The following is a 21,785-nucleotide window of genomic DNA, read 5'->3' as shown; positions in this document are numbered from 1 at the left end:
TGTTCCATCCCCTCCGTGGAATCTAGATGAGGTGTCTCTCGATCGGATGGGGGCCCCCGAATGTGGGGTGACGATCGAGTGGAAGCGGGGGGTGCAGGAAGTGAAAGAATTCATCTGAGGCAGAACAAAGGGGATAGAAGTTTATAGAATACACTGAAGGGAGCAGCGAGCAGGACCGAAGAGAGGCTATCTGCAAGAATGTGGTGGGTGGGGGTTGCTTTTAAAGGGGGACGATCGGGGCGTGTGGGTGGCTCAGTCAGTTAAGTGTCCAACTCTTGATTTCAGTTCAGGTCATGTATGATCTCACAGTTCGTGGGATGGAGCCCCACGTCGGGCTCTGTGCTGACAGTGGGGAGCCTGCTTGGGATTCTTTTTTTTTTTGTAACTTGTCTTATTTTTTATTTTTTTAAATTTACATCCAAATTAGTTAGCATCTAGTGCAACAGTGATTTCAGGAGTAGATTCCTTAGTGCCCCTTACCCATTTAGCCCATCCCCCCTCCCACCTCCCCTCCAGTAACCCTCTGTTTGTTCTCCATATTTATGAGTCTCTTATGCTTTGTCCTCCTCCCTGTTTTCATATTATTTTTGTTTCCCTTCCCTTATGTTCATCTGTTTTGTCTCTCGAAGTCCTCATATGAGTGAAATCATATGATATTTGTCTTTCTTTAATTTCACTTAGCATAATACCCTCCAGTTCCATCCACATAGTTGCACATGGCAGGATTTCATTCTTTTTGATTGCCGACTGATACTCCATTGTGTATATATACCACATCTTCTTTATCCATTCAGCCGTCGATGGACATTTGGGCTCTTTCCATACTTTGGCTGTTGTTGATCGTGCTGCTATAAACATGGGGGTGCATGTGTCCCTTCGAAACAGCACACCTGTATCCCTTGGATAAATGCCTAGTAGTGCCATTGCTGGGTCATAGCATAGTTCTATTTTTAGTTTTTTGAGGAACCTCCATACTGTTTTCCAGAGTGGCTGCACCAGCTTGCATTCCCAGCCTGCTCGGGATTCTTTCTCTCCTCTCTCTCTGCCCCTCCCCCGCTTGTGTGCACTCTCTGTCGCCCTCAAAATAAATAAATAAACATTTTTTTTTAATTAAGGGGGAAGATTGAGAGGTATGGTGACGTATCGAATTCTCCCCTTTTGTGGTAACCGTGCCTTGGTTGTATGTAGCCCTTTGGCCAGTTAGGGACGAAGGATATTTAGAGGCGGGTCGCCTGATGGGCTTTTTCTACCTTCCATTGTTCAAAGTGGCCTCTGCACACTCCATGGTTACCAAGGCTGTGGTCGGCTGCCCCAGCTCCGTGCGGAGCCCCATGGTGGCCCCACTCTGAATGTTAGTCATGCCTTCTTCCTGATGGTGGAGGGCTGACATACCGCCCCCCCGGGAAGTAGCCTGCTTCCTGGCCTGGCTTGGAATGGAGCCAAGAGGCTTGTGGCTAGAAGCCCCCTGAGCCATGGCCCGAAGCTGGCCATCGAGCCCTGCCTGCCTCTCCTTAATAAGGGAAGGTGCAGGGCGCCTGGGTGGCGCAGTCGGCTAAGCGTCCGACTTCAGCCAGGTCACGATCTCGCGGTCCGTGAGTTCGAGCCCCGCGTCAGGCTCTGGGCTGATGGCTCGGAGCCTGGAGCCTGTTTCCGATTCTGTGTCTCCCTCTCTCTCTGCCCCTCCCCCGTTCATGCTCTGTCTCTCTCTGTCCCAAAAATAAATAAACGTTGAAAAAAAAAATTAAAAAAAAAAAAAAATAAGGGAAGGTGCTGGGGGTCCCTGGCTGGCTCAACCAGTAAAGCGCACAACTCCTGATCTCGGGGTTGTGAGTTCAGGTCCTGCACTGAGGATGTAGCCTACTTTAAAAATAAAATAAGGGAAGACGAGGGATGGGAAAAGGTCTTGGTCTTAACATGGAACATGGCCTCTGTTTCTCCCTAGGAACAGGGAAGGGGCACGCCGATACATGCACCAGAGCGCTCTCCACGGAGACTTGTTGACAGACCCTATGAGGATTTAGAAGTGAGCTTGCTGCATAGAACAGAAGCCCTCCTGGGATGGCTTTAACAGGTGAGGACTGTGGAGTCTGGACGAGGGCCAGTGGGGCTGGGACAGCAGCTCTACTGCCACCAGGAGCCCGGGGAACCTCTGCCTTTCCCTGAACGTCCTCCATGCAGGGTTGCTGTGCCTCCAGGCGTCACAGTGGAGGTTCTCACGGGGGAGGAGGGGAGAGGGCCAAAAGCAATCCAGCCTCATCCGACCACTTTTATTCCGACTTTCTCAGGAGTCCTACCCTGTAGACTTCCACATCATCTCAGGGCCAATAGTCCCTCCTGATTGCAAAGCAGTCTTGAAAATCAACTATTTTTTTCATGTATATACTGTTGCCCAGACCAAACTGGGGTTTTGTTAGTAAGGGGAAAGGAGAACATGGCCCCTAGGGAGGAGACAAACAGTGCCGAGTGGCTGAAGACTCAGACCCCAGCTAGACTGGCCTCCTTGTTGCAAGCATGGGGGGGGGGGTGTCAGGTTTTCTTTGGCTCCTTAGACACCTGTCCCCCAATGTCCTTCTCAATTGTCTGTTTAGGGTGGGTGTTTGTCATGAGCTCCAGGGGCTGAGCTAAGGTTAGGAATTAATGAGAATGAAGTGCATAGCCAAAGCTGCCTTGCTTTGCACAGTGAGGTCATGGCCAGGGAGAGGTCTCCTGGCCTGGACAGCCAGCCAACGTGGTGGGGCTGCCCTCTGCCTGACTTCCTGCATGACCCTGGATGTTCCCAGGGAAGGGGGAAGGTCCCAATATCAGTCAATGGGGTGGGAAGCGTGGAAGAAGACAGGTAGGAAATTCACCCCTCCTCTTGCCTCTTTTTTATGACCCGGGGGAGAATAGAGCAGAACCATGGTCACCCCTTGACCATGATGCAGGTGTTACCACTCTGTGTTAGCTTAGAAAACTGGGCTCTGAGAGCCCAAGGCCCCTGAGGTCCTGGCAGGCAGGGTTAGGAGAAAGCTAAGGACTGCCTGCCACCCCCTCCCCATCCACCTCTTAATTTAGGAGAAATTTTTATTTTATAAAAGAAATGCACCCAGAGGTTGGGGCTCCAGAAAGCAAGTTTGGCCTTCTCCATTAAATAAGCATAAATTACATACATCAAAGTTTTATCAGACTCTTGGCATTTCATTTCTAAAGCCTAGTTAATTACAAAGGAAAGGGGAAGTCTTGTCAAATCACTGTGTGCTACACCTGAAACTAATATAAGATTGTGTGTCAACTAAGGGACGCCTGGCTGGCTCAGTTGGCTAAGCACCCCACTTCGGCTCAGGTCACGATCTCACGGTTTGTGAGTTTGAGCCCCGCATCGGGCTCTGTGCTGACCGCTAAGAGCCTGGAGCCTGCTTCAGATTCTGTGTCTCCCTCTCTCTCTGACCCTCTCCTGCTCGTGCTCTCTCTCCCAAAAATAACACACACACACACACACACACACACAGATTGTGTGTCAACTTTCCTTCGATTAAACAAAAAGGGAAGGGGACACCTCACTGGTTGTAGGGCAGGGAAGCAGTAACCCCCCACCCCAACCCCATCTCCCAGGCCCGGTCCCACAACAGGTTGATGCCATGGTCTGCCCTGCATTGGAGGGAGGAGCCAGAGTCCTCTCCCCAGAGGGGCTTGTTCTGAGTAAGACAAAGGGTTTGGCCTGGGTCCCATTGTGTGAACCAAATAAGAAAGTATCCTCCCCCCAGCATGCTCTCAGTGGCATCAGAGGGCAGTGCTCTCTTTGGGGGTCTTTCTCCTCCCTCTCTCCCACCCCCAACCCAGTACTACCTTGTGTCCTCCTCTTGGTCTCAGCTCAAGGGGCTAAGGGGTCATGGGGAAAGCCACTCACACCCACAGCCTGCGGCACCCCAGAGGATGCGGACATCAGACACCCGGAGTCAAGGAGGCAAGGGGAGGGGGTCCTAAAAGTAGGGGAAACCTTAAAAAGAGCAGAGCCTACTTCAAAAGGAAGGCCTGGAAAAGCATGGCCACACAATCCCCTTTGCCTGGGCACTCTGCCTCTGAGCCTGGGTTATGGACCCAGCCATTACTGAGATCAGAGATCTGAGCGGGGGTGGGGGGTGTGTAAGAACACAGCTTCAGGCCCAACAGGGCTCCTGCAGGACACATGGCCCCAAACGTGGTTCTCTGGAGCCACCAATTCCCCTCAGGAGTGACTGTGCTGCATTTTCCTGTGACCCATGCTGTGTGAGACATCAGAAACACCCTCCTCTTTCCTTTTTTCCCCCCACAAAGTACCACTTACCTTTTAGGGCCAAGTCTTGCCTGCCCCTATCCCACTAACCCGTGTCCTCCTTGACCATGACACCTTACACGGCTTCTAGTTAATCCTTTATTTCCCTGCTTTCCTTCCCGGACCCTCCAAGCCCCGGGCCTGGCCATGCTCCTTGGGTCCCACAGCTGGGGGCACTGAGGTGCAGAACATACATCACAGACACCTGGATGGGCCAGCAGATGGAAGGACAGCTGTGTGGATGGATGGACAGGAGGCAGCATGATTCGTAAAACAGGACAAAGGAAACACTGCCCCCTTTGCAGGAGAAGGACCAGCAGGGGCTTTGAAGGGACTTGTTGGTGCCCAGTATCCATGGCATGCACACCCTCCAAAAGCTCCTGGAGTCCAGGCTCCTCTGTGGTAGGCTAGGGGATTTGGCCCTGGACAAGGGTGGTTGCCCCCCGCCCAGGGTTCCCAGCAGTCAGGGACAAATGGCCCCATCTCTCCTGGCTTGGCTGGCTCATCCGTAAAATGGGGGTGGTAGTGGCACATCCCCAATGAGGGCTTGTGTGTGAAACTCCTACCCCAGGAGACAAAGGGGTGTGCTGAAAGGTGCAGTGTGGCTGTGAGGGTGAGGACAGGGACTAAGCGGGCGAGGGGACTGCAGCCGGCTCCTGGGCTCCCCTCACAGCCGCAGGGCCTGCTGGAGCATGCGCTCATCTGCCACCTCCTGTGGGAGCGTCACCACCAAGCCCTTGTTGTCCTGCATCGTCTGGCAGATGATCTCGTAGGCCTTTCGGTTCCCAGACCAGCAGCGCCGAGCCACCTGCAGGGTGGGGACAGAGGGGGTGGCTGCTGGTGCCAGCACCGGGTCCCCGGCAAGGCATTCCGGACACACCGAGGCCGGGCTGCAAATCCTGACCGTCTCCCATTTGAGGGACCCTCTGTGCTATGTGTGATGCACCTGCCCTATCCGTACCTCTGGCTCAGCCACCTTCTCTCTTGGCTGGACGAGTCACTTAGCTGCCTCTCCGATCCGAAACTGGCCATCCTTCGACCCAGCCTATTCCGTGTCCAAAAGAGAGCTCGCCTCCACGCAGGGGCAGCAGGCCAGGTATCGGGGAATCACCCTCCACACCCTCCTCCCTCCACCCCGTCCTCAGAGAATCCGCATGCATCTCAGCTCTGCCTTAAAATCTCTCTCCAGTCTTCTTCCTTCTCTCCCCCCTCAGTCCTCAGGGCTCCCCCCGCCTCCCTGCTGTCATATTTGCCACCCCCCATCTTCATGCCTCCCTCATCTCCCCCATCCCTCCCCTCACTGCCTCACGGCCCTCAGGAGAAGTCTGCCCCCTCCTCTGGGGGCTCCCTGGGAGTCAGCCCCTCCAGGGATCCCCTCACCCCCCCACTCTTACGCTCACTCTCTCACCCGACATCCACCCACTCACTCAGCACCCCTCCCCATCATTGCCTGACCTCCCATTTGGGCCCATCACCCCTTCTCGCCACCTGTGATGTGGTCAGAGAGAGGGAGGGAGTCCCCGCAGGGTCACACACACATGCACACACAGAGAAGACTGCATCTCCGCACACAGGTGATAGCAGGTGATCTCTGCCTTCAGAGATGTGGAAAGAAAATGCTTTAAAAGGAGGCCCTCAGCCCCAGAAGTTGGGGGTGCTCTCACTGGGAGGGAAGGGCCGGGGCCCCCTGTGCACACAGACGCTGAAGCTGGACTGGAGGAGTAAGGCCAGAGGCAGGGAGACACAAAGGGGACTCAGAAACAGCCCAGAAGGATGCACAGAGGGACCCCAGTCGCTGGAGAGGAGAGATGCTAATGTGCAGGTGTGGTGTGACTGTTTTCTGGGGAGGAAGGGAGCAGAACTCTCTCAGGTCTGCAGTCTGGGGAGGCAGAGCCCCCCATTGGAGACAAGGCCAGCGGAAAGGCCTGGGGTGTGACTTACCCCATTGGACACGTCCCAGCTGAGCATCATCCTGGCCTTCTGCTCAGCCTCCTGGGTCCCATCCAGCACGAGGCCAAATCCTCCATTGATCACTTCACCCCTGCAAGAGGCAAAGGGGTTTCCAGGTCACTCTCCAGGCCTGCCCCTGCTTGGAGCCAACAGAAGAACACACACATTTGGGGACATTTTGGAAGCCTCGGCTCACGGAGGTAGTGTGATGAGCACCTGCAGCCTGGAGCCTACGCCCTCTCCACAGCCTAGGGGACGCTGGGGTCGCTGGGCTCTGCGCTGCCCACCTGCACCTCCGGGCTTTACCCATCCACCACAACCCCTTCAGGATCCTCTCCCGTGTCACCTCCTGGAGGTGACCTCTTCCTCTGCAGTTCTGAGTGTATCTTATAAAGACACGCTTCCTTGGGGGTCTCTTGTGTTGCTCAATTCAACTGTCATTCTTCCCGATTTCCCTTTATGCTCTTTATTTTCGTTGCCTCTTCTTTCTGCTTGCTTATGGTGTATTTTGGGGTCCTGATAACTTGATCTGAAGGCTGAGTTCCTTTATTTCCCGTATATCTTGTTTTCCAACGAACAGATTTCTCTGAGCACTGTTTGGACCCCCTCCTGTCACAGATCTGATACATTCATGTGCTCCTTCGTGTCTTCCCAGTGACGCGTGCCTCTTATTGAAGTACGTTAATGCTATCCGACTTTCCGCATGCTTGCCCTGAGGTTTTGTGCCATCGGCTGTGAGCACCCTCTCCTTCCTGGGACCCTGGATCTTCATCCTCACCCTCGGTGTCATTATCAAGGGCTGTGGCCTGTGCTGGACCTGACTGCCACTCCTGCTCAGCGAACATCACTACACCCTGCATTCCCCCATCAGTTACACACACAGGAAACGCCCTCCATCTCGTCAGCACTTGCCAGGACTTTACTGCCAAACACGAACCCCTGGGACCACGGCATCCAGCCTTTCAGTCTCCACTTCCAGCCAATTCGCTCTTGCTCCTTCCTGCACCCAAAAGGTGCATCTAGCTTCTCTAGTCTCAGATCCTTCAGGCCTTACCTGCTTCTCTGCCCAGTTTGGGCTCTCCGGACAATCGCTGCCAGTTCCCACCAAGAAGGCGAGCTGCCCTCTACCCCAGGAGCCAGCCGTGATCCCCTCCCCAGGAGTGGGAGCCAAGCACCCCCACCAGCGGGCAGCCGCCCCTGCCCTGCCCTCAGCCTGTGTCCCCGCAGCTGGACAGCCCGTGCCTGCTGGCGGGCTCCCTGCACATCTCCCACCAGCTCCTGCGCAGATTCAAGGTCATTGTCATTCACCTGCTGATGTTGGGTAACAGGGGAAAACCAGTGCCAGCCAGAGTCACCAAGCGAGGACCTCAGTGTGTCCTTTGACCAGAGAAGTCTTTGGACGATCAGAAGTACATCTGTCCAGTGCACGTTTAAGTATGAGATGTGCTCTAAGACATTGTTTAGTGAGGAAAAGTGTTGGTATTAGGCTAAATATGGTGGGTCAAAGGTATGCGTTTATTCCTCAAAGACGTGGACCCTCAGGGCTGAATCTTGCTGTGAGATCACAAGGTACATCTGAGGGTGACATGAAAACACGGATTGAGAAGTCTCAACACTCAACCTCGAAGCCCTGTCCCTTCAGCTCAGCTCCCAGAACTGGCCGCACCCTCCCTACAAGGACAGGTGACAAGAGCTGTGTTTACTGAGCAGACCAACCAGTCTAAAACCAGAGACTGAGCACTGACCTCTTCTGCTCTGCAGCCCATGGTCCAAAGGTCCATTAGCACACCCGGCCACGGGCGCCATCTCTAAACACAAGCAGACAGCAAGGACCACTGCACAGACAGCACAAGGACAGACTCCAAACAAGCAACCAGAAAGAGGGGCTCTGAGGAGACAGAGGGAGAGAAAGACGACACACAGCTGATGCGGATGAGGCTTGTCTTGGAAACGTAAGAGATCCAAAGCAGGGAGAAAATAGGCAACATAAAAACTGAAAGCAAATAAAGAAATGGGGGGGGGGCGGGGGGGCTTATCACTTAAAAATGGATTTGTGTAGAAAAAGAAAAAAATTAGCTGACAATTGGAAGTGATTTCCTCCTGGAGCAGGAAAGGTTGAGGTTCAAATTTTTTTCCCTGCTGATTTTTGCAGTAAGCCTTGAAGGAGTATCCGACAGATTAAATTATGTGCGTGTGTGAGTATGATGAGAGTCCAAAGTGAATCTGAGGCACCTTCCCAAAAAAGCCCTCGAGGATGGCCAGGATGGGCGGGGGGGGGGCAGGGGGGGGGGGGTGTTGATGCTGGCCTCTGGCTAGTCTGCAGCCCTGTCTGCACAGCCTGAGGGCACAGCCAGAGGGTGGGAGCAACTTGGGAATTGGCAGGGAGCCTTTCCTCTCTTGGGAGCTCCCCACGAAGGGGGTCCTGCTCCGAGGCCCTCAAGTCATGGATGCTTTCTCCAGCCAGCTCTGCTCCTCCCCTTCTTGCCCTCTGTGGTTTAGTTGGCAAACAGCAGGTGGATTCTGGGAGGTGAAAGATCTGGGTTCGATCCTGGCTCCACCCCCAGCTCTGTGGCCTTGGGCACATTACTCAACTTTGTTCTCTTCACCTCCAGCACCGAGTCAGCAAACTCAGTGCCAAGACGCCAGGCACCCCACAACCAGGCACTCTTCGTCCTGGTTTTCTCTAGCTTGTGTATCGGAAAGAACACGTACTCCGGTCACATTTTCCATTAATTAGAGCCACCTGACGGCTCCAGCTCGGAATTCTGGCCTCGAAGCCAGCCCACCGGAATGCTCTGGGAAGCTCCAGTGCTGAAGGACTTGGCTCAGGAGGGCAAGGCCAAGCTTAATCCGGCCAGCACAGGCTCAGAGATCAGTTCAGAGATTGCCCTCCTGGGAGCCGTCCTCTCCGAAGCAGCAGCGCCCCCTGCTGCCCGAGGGAGCAAGGAATCCAACTTGGCCTGATATCCCAGACCCAGCCAGGTGAGGCGAGGTGAGCTGGGACAGGTCCAGCTCATTAACCTTCTGGTGCCTCAGGTTCCTCATCTGTAAAATGTATTTTCCTTCTAAGATTAGGTAAGAGACTAGATTCAAAGAGTTTAGCAAATGTTTGCCACATCATCCATGTGTAATAAATTTTAATTATTCATTATTCTTTGTGAATGACTATTCCTTGTGATATTGCGATTCATAATAAGAAATATACACTTATTTGGTCTTTGCTCCATTTCTGGCACAAAGTTCCTAAAAACACTTGGAATTTTGTAAGAGAGCAGTAAACGTGTCTTTTGCTATGTTAATGAGGTGACTTTTGGACCACCTCTAAGGATGGAGGGAGCAGGGAGTGCTAGTTTCCAGGGGAACCAACCATATCTTTAGGGAATCAGAACTTTCAGTCCCACCTCCCCAGACCTCCAGTGAAGGGAGAGGGGCTGGAATTTGAATGCTCATCAGGGATCAATGATCTTGTCAATCATGCCTAAATAATGAAGCCTCCATTAATACCTGAAGGGATGGGTTTGGAGAGATTCTAGGTTGGGGAACCAGACTTCCACGTGCCACCATATCAGGCCCCAAATTCCGCAAGGACAGACACTCCTTTATTCGGGACCTCTCCCTATGGCTCTTGATTTGCACCCTTTGATATCCTTTGTAATACATAGATAATCTAGTGAGTATACCGGTTTCCTGAGTTCTATGAGCTGCTCTAGCAAATTAGTGGAATCCAGGGAGGCTACTGTGGGAACCTCGGCTTGGTGGCCAGTCGGTCAGAAGCACAGGCAACAACCTAGACCTGCATTTGGCAGTCTTGTGGGACTGAGCCCTAACCTGTGGGGTCTGCTGCTATCTCTGAGTAGATAATGTCAGAACTGAGTTGAATTGTGGGTGTTGGAGAATTGCCTGGTAGTGTGGGAAAAAACCCACATGTTGTAGTTGGGGGTGCAGAATTAAAGCATACCTACTCATGACGGAGCTACAACTGTCAGCCATTATAGGACCCTCCCATGGACCCCAGTCAGACTGCAAACAGGCCTGGCAGGGCAGAGCCATGAGCTGGGGACCCAGGAGAGCTCAGAACCCAGGTCTTCAGCCTCCCAGCCCAGCTGCCCTGAGAATGTCAGTGGAGGAGGCTCGGGACCAGACAGCGCTGAACATTCCTGAGAAAAACTCTGTGAAAGCGAAGAGAAAACTGACATGAAAGGGTCAGATGTGGTTCCTACGGCCTTTGTGTCCCGTGTGATAGGTGAGACCCCAAAAGGTAGAGTGGCTGGGGCACGCCCTCTGATATCCAGCTCACGTGAAGAACACCTCACAGCCAAACCGTTAGCAGAGAGAGCTCAGGGGAGGCAGGCCCAGGACCCTCGAGGGAATTCCCAAGACCTCTATACCAGCCGGCACCCACAGCACCCAGTTCTCCAAGAACCTTACCAGCCGACACCCCCGCCGTTATGAAGAGCGACCCAGGTGGCACCTCGAAAGGCATCTCCCACGAAGTTCTGCACAGCCATGTCTGTGGAAACAGAGGCCACCACCCATCATTCCCTGAATGAGCCGGGCCGGGAGAAGGCCAGGCCGGGCCAGGCTCTGGCCAGGGGGACAATGGGCTGAGTAGGGCCTGAAGGACAGACAGGGAAAGGGAACTAGAGACAGACTGTAGAAACAGCAATAATTTATGTTTGCAGAGCCGAGCAAAGCTGGAGTATTAACAAGTGCCCAAGTACCCACTGTTAGCCTTCTGGATAGTTATGCGTTCTAGCACTGAATGCCACATAAAGTGCCCCAGAAGCAGAAAGAACACAAGGATTAAAGGCGTGGTGGTACTGATTTTAGCTCAGGCACACAGAGACCCAAAGAGAGTCACTTCCGTCCTTAAAACAACAACAGAAAAATAAGGGTAGGGGAGAAACTACAAATTAATGACTGTCTTTGACCGCATCAGAGAACTGAGGTCCCAGGGCAGCTAGCTCATTACAATCTGAGACAGGCCCTTGCACAGAGAAACAGCACCCAGACTGGTCACCTTACATGTGTGTCTAACAAACTGCTAAATGGCAAGCATGAGCTTGCCCCAAACCTTGAGGCCCCTGGACACAGACATAAGGGGGTGTGTGTGTCCTAGCAGGCCCTTCCTCCAAAAATCCTGACTGGGCGCTCACAGAGAAGATAAGGGAGGATCCCGAGAATGCTCTTCTCCTTGTGCCAGGCTGTGAGATGTGAGAAATGCAGCTCTAGAAGCTGGTAACGGCCTGGGAAACATTCTCCCCCAGGGCCTCCTGGGATGTCATGGCCCTGCCACATCTTGGCTCTAGCCCACTGAATCTGATTTCAGACTTCCGACCTTCAGCACCGTGAGAGAACGCATCTGTGTTGTTTTAAGCCATTAAAGTTTGTGGTACTTTGTTACCGTGGCCATAAGATACTAACATCAACGATATTAATATCAGAGAATTTCAGAGCAAGGACTATTATTAGAGACACAGAGGAACATTACATGATGATAAAGAGGTCTGTTCTCCAGCAAGACATCATAAGCTGAAATGAGTGTGCACCTAACAATGTAGGTTTACAATGCTTGAAGCAAAAATGGGTAAGACCTGAAAGGAGAAGTAGATAAATCCACAAACTCACTGCTCCCCTCTCAGTGATTTACAGAATAATTAGGAAGAATATCAGTAAGGATCCAGATGACCAGAACGGCATTAGCAACCAACTGAACCTAGCTGGCATCTGTAGAACCCACCAAATAACAGCAGAACACATGTTCTTCTCAAGTGCACCAAAATAGACCATGTTCTGGGCCACAAAACAGCACTTAACACATTTAAAGAACAGAATGAATACAAACTAAGTTCTCAGACCATAATGGAATTAAACTAGTAACAGAGGCACCTGGGTGGCTCAGTGGGTTAAGCGTCTGACTCTTGACTTCAGCTTGGGTCGTGATCTCATAGTGATTCATAAGATTGAGCCCTGCATTGGGCTCCATGCTGAGAGCACGGAGCCTGCTTGGGATTCTCTCTCTCCCTCTCTCTCTCTCTACCCCTATTCTGTATGTGCACGTTCTCTCTCAAAAATAAATAAAATAGGGGCGCCTGGGTGGCGCAGTCGGTTAAGCGTCCGACTTCAGCCAGGTCACGATCTTGCGGTCCGTGAGTTTGAGCCCCGCGTCAGGCTCCGGGCTGATGGCTCAGAGCCTGGAGCCTGTTTCCGATTCTGTGTCTCCCTCTCTCTCTGCCCTTCCCCTGTTCATGCTCTGTCTCTCTCTGTCCCAAAAATAAATAAACGTTGAAAAAAAATTTTTTTTAATAAATAAACTAAACTAAAAAAAAAAAAAAAGACGTCAGTAACAGAAAGGTATCTGAAAAATCTCCTAAAACTTGGGAACTTAAAAGCATACTTCTAGGTAACCCATGGATCCAAGAGGAAGTCTTATAGGAAATTAACAAATATTATGAACTGAATGAAAGTGAAAATATTTAAAAATTTGTAGGATGCAGTGAAAGCACTGTTTAGAGGGCCATTTATAGCATTAAATACTAGAATTTGAAAAGAAAAAAGGTTTCAAATCAGTAACCTCCTCATCTGCCTTATGAAGCTAGGGAACGAAGAGTGAGTTAAATCCAAAGCAAGCAGAAAGAAGGACACACTAAAGATTGGAGCAGAAATCAGGAGTGCCTGGGTGGTTCAGTCAGTTGAGCATTGAACTCCTGATTTTGGCTCAGGTCACGATCACACTGTTGGGAGATCAGGTCATGAGATAGAGCCCTGCATCGGGCTCCACACTGAGTGTGGAGTCTGCTTGGGTTTCTCTCTCTCCCTCTTCCCCCGCTTGCACTCTCTCTCAAAATAAATAATAAATAAACATTAGCACAGAAATTAATGAATTGGGAATTAATTAATGAATTTGGAAGCAGAAAAACAATAGAAATGGGTGCCTGGGTAGCTCAATCAGTTGAGCATCCAACTTCAGCTCAGGTCATGATCCTGCGGTCTGTGAGTTTGAGCTCCATGTCAGGCTCTGTGCTGATAGCTCAGAGCCTGGAGCCTGCTTCAGATTCTGTGTCTCCCTCTCTCTCTGCCCCTTCCCTGCTTGTGCTCTGTCTCTCTGTCTCTCAAAAATAAACATGAAAGAAAGAAAGAAAGAAAGAAAGAAAGAAAGAAAGAAAGAAAGAAAAGTAATAGAAAAAAATGAATGAAACTTAAAGCTTTTTATTGAGAAGATCAATAAAGTTGATAAATATCTTAACAGACTGATCAAGAAGAAAGAAAGAAAACACAGATCACCAACATCAGGAATGACAGAGGAGACATCACAACTGACCCCACAGACATTAAAAAGATAAGTAAAGGAATACAATTCTATACCGACAAATTTGATAACTTACATGAAACGTATCAATTCCTTGAAAAAAGTGATACAGATTGGGTTCCTGAATGTCCACCTCCTTTCCTTGGGATCCCATCCATAATGGAGGGAGCACTCCAGTGCTGGGAATGAGCAAGCTATACCAGGCCTAGAACCCACCAGCCTCTGTGATGATTATAATTGTAGTGGGTACAGAAGCAGAATGGTAACAGCAGCTGCAGCAGATAACCAGTGAACACTGGCTGTGGGACACCTACTTAATGCTGCACAAGTATTAATTCATTTCCTTCTTCACAACAACCCTCTGAAGTAGGCACAATTGTTATTTCCATTTTACAGATGAGAATATTGAGGTTCAGAGACTTTAAGTCTTACTGAAGTTTGCCCAGCAAGTGACAGGGTCAGGTGCACACCCAAGTCTAGGGCATCCAACTGTCCCGTTTTGCCTGGCACTTGCCCAATTTAAAAATGAAAAATCCCAGGTCCCAGAAACCTCGCTGTGCTGGGCTGGTGACCCTACGCCAATTCTCTCAGATGCCAGAACATTTTTTGCAACATTATAACTCGCTGAATGAATCAATGGATTTCTAAACAAAGTCAAATCCAACATTAAAAAATTAAAAAAATTTTTTTTGTCTTCCTCACCTGCACAGAAGGCAGAACCATCGTAAATATTGGAGGTCTCCCTAAAGGGACTGTCTGTGCCACTCACGTCATGGTGGTCCCGGCTCAGGACCACCGGTGCCTGCAGCAGGGAAAGATATGAGGTATCAGCTCACAGTGTTTACCACAGCTGCCTGGCAGAGGGCAGAAGTCAAAGGTCAGGCCACACCAGACACCCTTCAGATCCTTCCCCCTGGAAATAGACCTTCTTCAAGAAGAGGAAGCATAGGATGCATTGTCTGTCTCCTACCTAACGTTCAGATTTCCTGGTCACTTCTTTGAGACATCCAGATGGCTAACAGACACATGAAAAGATGCTCAACATCACTCATCATCAGGGAAATACAAATAAAATCCATGATGAGATACCACCTCACACATGTCAGAATGGCTAAAATTAACAACTCAGGAAACAACAGATGTTGGCAAGGATGTGAAGAAAGGGGAGCCCTCTTGCACTGTTGGTGGGAACGCAAACTGGTGCAGCCACTCTGGTGACAGTATGGAGGTTCCTCAAAAAATCAAAAATAGAACTACCCTACAACCCAGCAATTGCACTAGTAGGCATTTACCCAAAAGATACAAAAATACAGATTCAAAGAGGTCCATAGACCCTGATATTCATAGCAGCATTATCAACAATAGCCAAACTACAGAGAGCCTAAAGTCCATCAACTGATGAATGATGTACATACATACAAAGGAATATTGCTCAGCCATCAAAAAGAATGAAATATTGCCATTTGCAATGAGGAGGATGGAGCTGGAATGTATTATGCTAAGAGAAATAAGTCAGTCAGGGGCGCCTGGGTGGCTCAGTTGATTGGGCAACCAACTTTGGCTCAGGTCATGATCTCACAGCTCGTGAATTCCAGCCCCGCGTCAGGCTCTGTGCTGACAGCTTAGAGCCTGGAGCATGCTTCAGATTCTGTGACTCCCTCTCTCTGTCCCTCCCCTGCTCACATACTGTCTATCTCTGTCTCTCTCAAAAATAAACATTAAAAAAAATTTTTTTTAAAAGGTCCGTGAGAGACAAATATCATATGATTTCACTCATATGTGGAATTTAAGAAACAAAGATGAATATATGGGAAAGTGGGGGGAAAGAAGAGAGGGAAACAAACCATAAGAGACTCTTAATGACAGACAACAAACTGAGGGTTGATGGAGGGAGGTGGGTGGGGGATGGGCTAGATGGGTGATGGGTACTAAGGAGGGCATTTGTGTTGAGCACTGCGTGTTGTATGTAAGTGATGAACTACTGAATTCTACTCCTGCAATCAATATTGCACTGTATGTTAACTAAAATTTAAATTTAAAATAAGTTAAAAAAAAAAGAAGAAGAGGAAAAGCATAGATGTTTCAGATGTACCTTGCTAAAAGGGGAGCTCCCATTTCTCTGAATTAAGAGGCCCTCTTCTTCCCTTGAACCAGCCAGGCTTGCTGTCGCCTCTTTGTATGTGCCCTGAACTGCCAACCCCCCGGTATTCTAGCACCTCCCAGATATTCAGGTTTCAGTTCTACATCAGCAACTCAGAAGGCCTGTTCTGACCACCCACCAGACAGACCACTGCCCCCGACCCCCTCACCCCTACCTCATGTAGAGTCACCACTCTCCCTACTCCGTAACCCCTACCCCATCTAGAGGCATCACACACACACACACCCCATCACCCCCACCCCATCTAGAGTCACCACTCTCCCACCCCATCACCCCACCCCATCTAGAGTCACCACTCCCCCCCCACCCCATCACTCATAACCCATCACCCCCACCCCGTCACCCCCATTCATTTTCTTCTCATGTTCATCACCATCTGAAGTTCCCTCTGAATTTATGCTTTTATCCTGCGTTGTCAGTTTCCCTTCCCCAGTGAGTGAAGGAGGCCGGGACCCTGTCTACTTTGTTCTCTGCCACGTGGTCCCCAGTGCTTTAGAATAAGCCTGGGGTAGAGGAGGCCCTCAATCGAGCACGTGGAATGAATGAACGATTAAGACCTGGCTCTCTAGGCCAACCAGCCGACTGCAGCCTGGATGTGAGCGTTCCTGTGGAGCCCTCCTGGGACAGCTGCCACAGCCGTCCTCATCTCCGTAAGCACGCTGAGCAGTGGCGCTGTGGCAGTGCTCCCAAGGTGGTCTGGGAGCTGTCCTTGCTGCCACCGGAGCCACCCACCGGGACAGCCTTCACATTCATCCAACTTGATTTCCCTTTCACATCTGATCATTAGCATTGGCACTCCCAAACACAGGGATGCCAGCAAGAACCCTGCGGCACGCACTTAGAAAATGAGCCCCCCAGAGGAGTGTGCCCAGAGCTCCATGTCCCCCAGAGTAGGCTGGCTGATGGGGAGGAAAATGAGGGAACACCAGGGAAATCTGTCATGGTTTATAAAAGGAGAATTCAAGGAAGATGTGGGAAGTGCTTGCATGGAAACTGACTCGCCTAATCCTCCCACCCAGGCCTTGAGATTGACATAATTCTACCCTCACAGAAGATGGCACCTGTGGCTCAGAGAGGGCATCTGACCCGCCAAGGTCACACAGCAGGGAACATGTCAGAGGCTGGGTTGCAGGACAGGCCTCATCACTGCAGGTCCCCAGTTATCTGCCTCCCACCTGACATAAACACAGAGCCGAGGGCCTCAGGGCAGTGCCAGCACCCAAGGGCAGGAGCCCAAGGGAAGCTTCCTGCCTGCAGCACAGAACGTGTCACCTTGATCTTCCCACGGGCGATGGCTTGGTTGAAGGCCACAGCAATGGCCACACGGCCTTTCTGGTCTGAGTACAGGATCCTCGCCTGGGAGCCCACCACCTGCAGAGAAAAGGGAGGGAAGAGGCACCTCAGGGACCTAGGAATACGCAGGGGATAGATGTGGGTGACAGGTCCCACCAGCAGCCAGATGGTCCCCTCTAGGGAGGTCACGGAGGACCCTGAGGTGTGTGGTACAAGGTAGACCCTCATGTCCAGCCCACCAGGCAGTCACGCCAAACCCCTGCCTGTCCACGTGCAGTCTGGGACCCCAGCTGTCCCTCCGTGATCCACTGCCTCGAGGGTCAACCCCAGGAGTGGGCTCTGAGACCCTGACCTGCCCATCTCAGGGATGCCACCTCTTATGAACATACCCTTGCTTGAGTCCTTCCAATGACAATAATACCACCACACAATGCAATTGTGGCCTGTGCCCGGCACAACTACAAGCACTTTGCACACAGTCACTCATCAGTGAGTTTATGAGGAAGTTGTTATTGTTCTCACCCTAGGCTCACGTTTCAGATGAGAAAACTGGGGCACAGGGGCCAAGAACCCTCTCATGACCACCCCGGGCAGTCAGTGACATGGCTGAGAGCCCGTGAACTCATCCATCAGGATGCTGCACCTCTGGAGGGTAAGACAGGTTACTCCCACGAAACGGAAACTTCAGCAAGTGAAAAGGAGTCACTGGCACAGTGGTCCTCAACCAGAATGACATTAGGGAATGACTGGAGACACGGTTGAGTGCTGTCGGCACGGACAGGGGTCCTGCTAAGCATCCTGAGACGGCCCCCCCATGACAAAGAGTTATCCAAGTCCCCAGGCACACAAGCAGATATTTGCACCCCCAAGTTCACAGCACTCACAATAGCTACAATGTGGAAGCAATCCAGGTGCCCACTGACGGACGAAGGGACAAGCAAGGTATATACATTCTATGCAGACGATGGAATATCATCCAGCCTTGAAAAGGAAGGAAACTCTGACACAGGCTACAACATGGATGAACCCTGAGGACATCGCGTTCAGCGAAAGAGGCCGGTCACGAAAGGACAAATACTGTAGGATCCCACTTACACGAGGCCCATAGAGTGGCCAAACACACAGAGACAGAAGTAGGTGGGGGTCAGGGGCTGGGGGAGGGTGTTGGGGGAGCCGTTTTATTTGATGGGGACAGAGTTTCAGTTTGGGGAGATGGAAAAGGTCTGGAGAGAGATGGTGGTGATGGTTACACTCAATGGAAGTGTACTTGAAGCCACCGAGTTGTACCTTCGAAATGGTTAATACAGTAACCACATGGAACTAGCCACACAAAAGTCTGAGGGAACAGTATTCTAGGCAGAGGGAACAGCAAGTGCAAAGGCCCAGAGGTAGAAAGAAGCTGGGCCTATCCCAGTAAAACAGGCCAGTCAGCTAAAGTGTAGGGGGCATTTTATGTCAAGGTGTAGTTCGCCACAATTGAAAAAAATGATTTGGCCCCAAACATCAGTAGTTCTGAGGCTGAGAAGCCCCGGATTCTCCAGGTGTTTCCCTTGCAGCCTGGCCACGCGTCCTGGAATGGGCTGGAACATTCTGGAGCCAGTGATGGAGCTATGCCACCCCTGACCGCGAGCCTGAAGCCAGCGCTCCGTCTGGACGGCCCTGCCAGCAAACGTGGTCAGGTGAGCGGCCCTTCCTTCCTCATGACTTGTTAACCAAGGCCATACTGCCCTCACGCCGGCTGCCTCAAAGCCTGTGGGAAAGACTATAGTATAAACCAGCACTGGAGAGATTTTCGGATGGCTTGGATCCAGAAAAAGGAAATTGGAGACAAACCGACATAGGACTGCCAGGTCCGTCAAGAGTGAACCTTATGCGAAACTCAATTAAAATGTTTAAAAAGGATGGCCTTCTGCAATCATCATCTTTCATGAGACAAAGAGCAATGTGAACTAAGTAGGGAGAACACAACCTCCAAAAACTCCAACTCAAACACAGAAGAGACAGTCCCGGTTATTCACGGCCCTTGTAGCGGCCTCCAGAGGGCCATTCCCCATGCCCCTGACCTCCCAACCTCCCGCCAGCCCCTTCCCACTCTGTCGGTGCCCCTCCCTCAAGGCTGGGGTCCTCCTCTTCTCCAGGCCTGCCTCTGGACTGGCCCTGCACAATTCCACTCCCGCCCATCCTCCCCAAGGCCCCGACCCTCGAGTTCAACAACCGTCCGGTGGGTGTCTCAGACCCTGTGTGGTCACAGAGACTGCTGTTGGCACGGGGGTCTCTGTGGCTGAAACACGTGTGCAAGCCACTGGGCAAGGAGGAGGTGGCGCTTTGGGGGGGGGGGTGTTGGGCCACAGAAGCCCAGGACATGGGGGCGGTGCTCAAGGGAGTCCCCCTTCTGGCCCGGGGACCCCCAGGCCAAGGACACGCCAGTGCGGATGCGGCAGCTGCGTCTGGCTATCGGGGTCTGTGGACAAAGCCATGTGAGTCAAAGGCTCGTTTCTTGCTCGTCTTCCGTACACCAAGGCCACTGCTGCCTCAGGGCCTGTGCATTGGCTGGTCCTCTGCCTCCCCCCACTGTCATATGGCTGCTCCCCCGCCCCCTAGTCCTCCAGCATTTAGAGCTGAACTCACAACTCAGCTCCTCAGAGACACCTCTCTGACCCATCAGTATAAAGTGATGTCCCCACCGGGCATCACCTTGAGTCACGTTCGCATGCCCGGGAGCACGCGCATACACCCTCTGCCCAGCCCGGGCCGGAAGTGCCTCCTGCAGACTGCCACCAGAGGGCGTGTGCCAAGCACGTGCACCACCACAGCCCCCGTGTGCAGACCGTCAGCAGCGGCTCCACTGCCCAGCCCAGCCGGGACAGGAAGCTCAGAGAGGCTGAGCCACTCGTCCCAGGTTACACAGCTGAGAAGCCAGGAGGCCTGACCTGAGAGAGCGGTTTGCGAATCAGCTGGGTGAGCAACGACCCGACCGGCCCTGGCCATTGCCCCCAGGCCCCAGGCCACCCTTTCAAGGTCCCGCAGCCTGCCGGGTGAGGTGGCTGCTGCTGCCTCCTCTGAGGCCAAGGAGGCTGCCACCTAGGGAGTCCCACGGGGTGTGTTTGGCACCGTCCCGGGGCTCACGTCTGCCAGCCCAGGCATGGCCAGCGGTACCCCGCCTTGGTCAGGGCAGTCCAGTGGCCCACCCTGCCTCCCGCCAGGCGGAACCCTCACCAGCCGGTGCCTGGCGGCCTCCCGGATCCAGCGGATGTTGTCCACATACTGCAGCTTCACAGCCGGGTTCACTGCAGGGAGAAAGAGTGGTGTTGCAGGCACCAGGAGCCCCCGTCCCGTGGGGCTCGGGCACAGGCCCTCCCTCCGGCAGCCACTCATCGCCATCCATCCATTCCCTCAACAAACATCTATTGACTCCTCACTGTATGCCAGGCACTGGGCCAGGCACTGGGAACAGAGGAGGCTGTGGGCCATGGAGGAAAGAAGTATGGTGAAGTGGTCACTAGGGTGACGGGTCAGGGGGGCCCCAGGCCTTTCTGTGGAGGTAGCTGTCAAGTGGCAATCGAAATGCTAAGAAGGAACCCGCCACACAAAAGGCTGAGGGAACAGTATTTGAGGCAGAGGGAACAGCAAAGGCAAAGGCGCAGAGGTAGGAAGAAGTTGAGTTCCTATCCCAGGAAAGCAGGCCGGTCAGCTAAAGTGTGGGGGGCATGCAGAGTCGGGTGGTAGCTGTGTTGCTCAGAAACCTGCTTCCACTGGCTCATGAGAGCAGACGGTTAAATCCTCAGGGATGGTGTGACCCAGTGGTTGACACAGATACCATTAAAATTTCAATTAAATAAACTTACACTTTTTTCAGAGAGAGTGCGTGCACACGCACGCATAAGCAGGGGAGGGGCAGAGGGAAGGAGAGAGACTCTTTTTTGTTTATTTACTTATTGTGAAAGAGGGAGAATGCACGCGTGAGTGGGGAAGGGGCAGAGAGAGAGGGAGAGGATCCCACGTGGGCTCCGAGCTGTCAGCGTGGGGCCCGATACAGGGCTTGAACTCACAAACCGTGAGATCGTGACCTGAACCGAAATCAAGAGGTGGTCACTTAACCAACTGAGCCACTCTGGCGTCCCAGGAGAGAGAGAGAGAGAGAGAGAGAGAGAGAACCTTAAGCAGGCTTCACGCTCAGCCCGGAGCCTAACGCGGGGCCGGATCCCATGACCCTGGGATCATGACATGAGCAGAAACCAAGAATCAGACGCTTGGGGCACCTGGGTGGCTCAGTCAGTTGGGCGACTGACTTCAGCGCAGGTCATGATCTCACGGTTCGTGAGTACGAGCCCCACGTCAGGCTCTGTGCTGACAGCTCAGAGCCTGGAGCCTGCTTTAGATCTGTCTGTCTCTCTCTTGGTCTCTACCCCTTCCCTGTTCACGTTCTTGCCTGCCTGCTGCAAACGCTGCCACTGCTGTGCATGGAGCTTCGATGGGAATCAGCCACTCTGAGAGTATTTACGCGGGGGCCACCTGCAGATGCCGCAGCTCAGGGCTTCTTCCCGGAGGACAGGTTTCTAAGAGACGATCCCTTCCTTCCCAGGAGGCCTCCGCCTGCCCAGTTCCTCCCGCCCTCCCCTTGTTCTCCAGCCCTGCACCCGTGTATCCTGGACCCGTCCCAGCCCGCCCAGCCTGGATGTGGGCAGCAGGGGCGAATGGCCCTGGGTATCAAAAACAAGCAGCCAAAGGTTGAAGGACCTACGCAGCAAACCAGAGAGAAGGTGGCCCGGACCTGCAGAAAA

General features: G+C 52.3%; 1 protein-coding gene across 4 annotated transcripts in view; it reads right to left on the bottom strand.

Annotated features, from left to right (window-relative positions):
- Window positions 1-4,376: 4,376 nt before the first annotated feature.
- The window catches only part of UROC1 (urocanate hydratase 1), a 40,482-nt gene continuing 23,073 nt past the window's right edge, over window positions 4,377-21,785 (bottom strand). Inside the window, exons 15-20 of one of the 4 annotated variants that reach the window (XM_030307559.1) lie at window positions 20,221-20,291; window positions 16,984-17,082; window positions 14,253-14,352; window positions 10,670-10,751; window positions 6,233-6,332; window positions 4,377-5,099 (exon numbers count right to left, since the gene is read on the bottom strand). In XM_030307559.1, coding sequence (XP_030163419.1) covers window positions 4,959-5,099; window positions 6,233-6,332; window positions 10,670-10,751; window positions 14,253-14,352; window positions 16,984-17,082; window positions 20,221-20,291 — 593 coding nt within the window. In that variant the 3' untranslated portion in view covers window positions 4,377-4,958. Of the gene's footprint in view, window positions 5,100-6,232; window positions 6,333-7,496; window positions 7,817-7,986; window positions 8,130-8,534; window positions 10,411-10,669; window positions 10,752-14,252; window positions 14,353-16,983; window positions 17,083-20,220; window positions 20,292-21,785 lie in introns of those variants that run through there. The other 3 variants (XR_003967062.1, XR_003967061.1, XM_030307560.1) reach the window with 3 other exon arrangements.

This window comes from Lynx canadensis, chromosome A2, assembly GCF_007474595.2.
Source record: "Lynx canadensis isolate LIC74 chromosome A2, mLynCan4.pri.v2, whole genome shotgun sequence".
NCBI classification, from domain to species: Eukaryota; Metazoa; Chordata; class Mammalia; order Carnivora; family Felidae; genus Lynx; species Lynx canadensis.
This window is presented reverse-complemented; position numbering and strand designations above follow the sequence as displayed.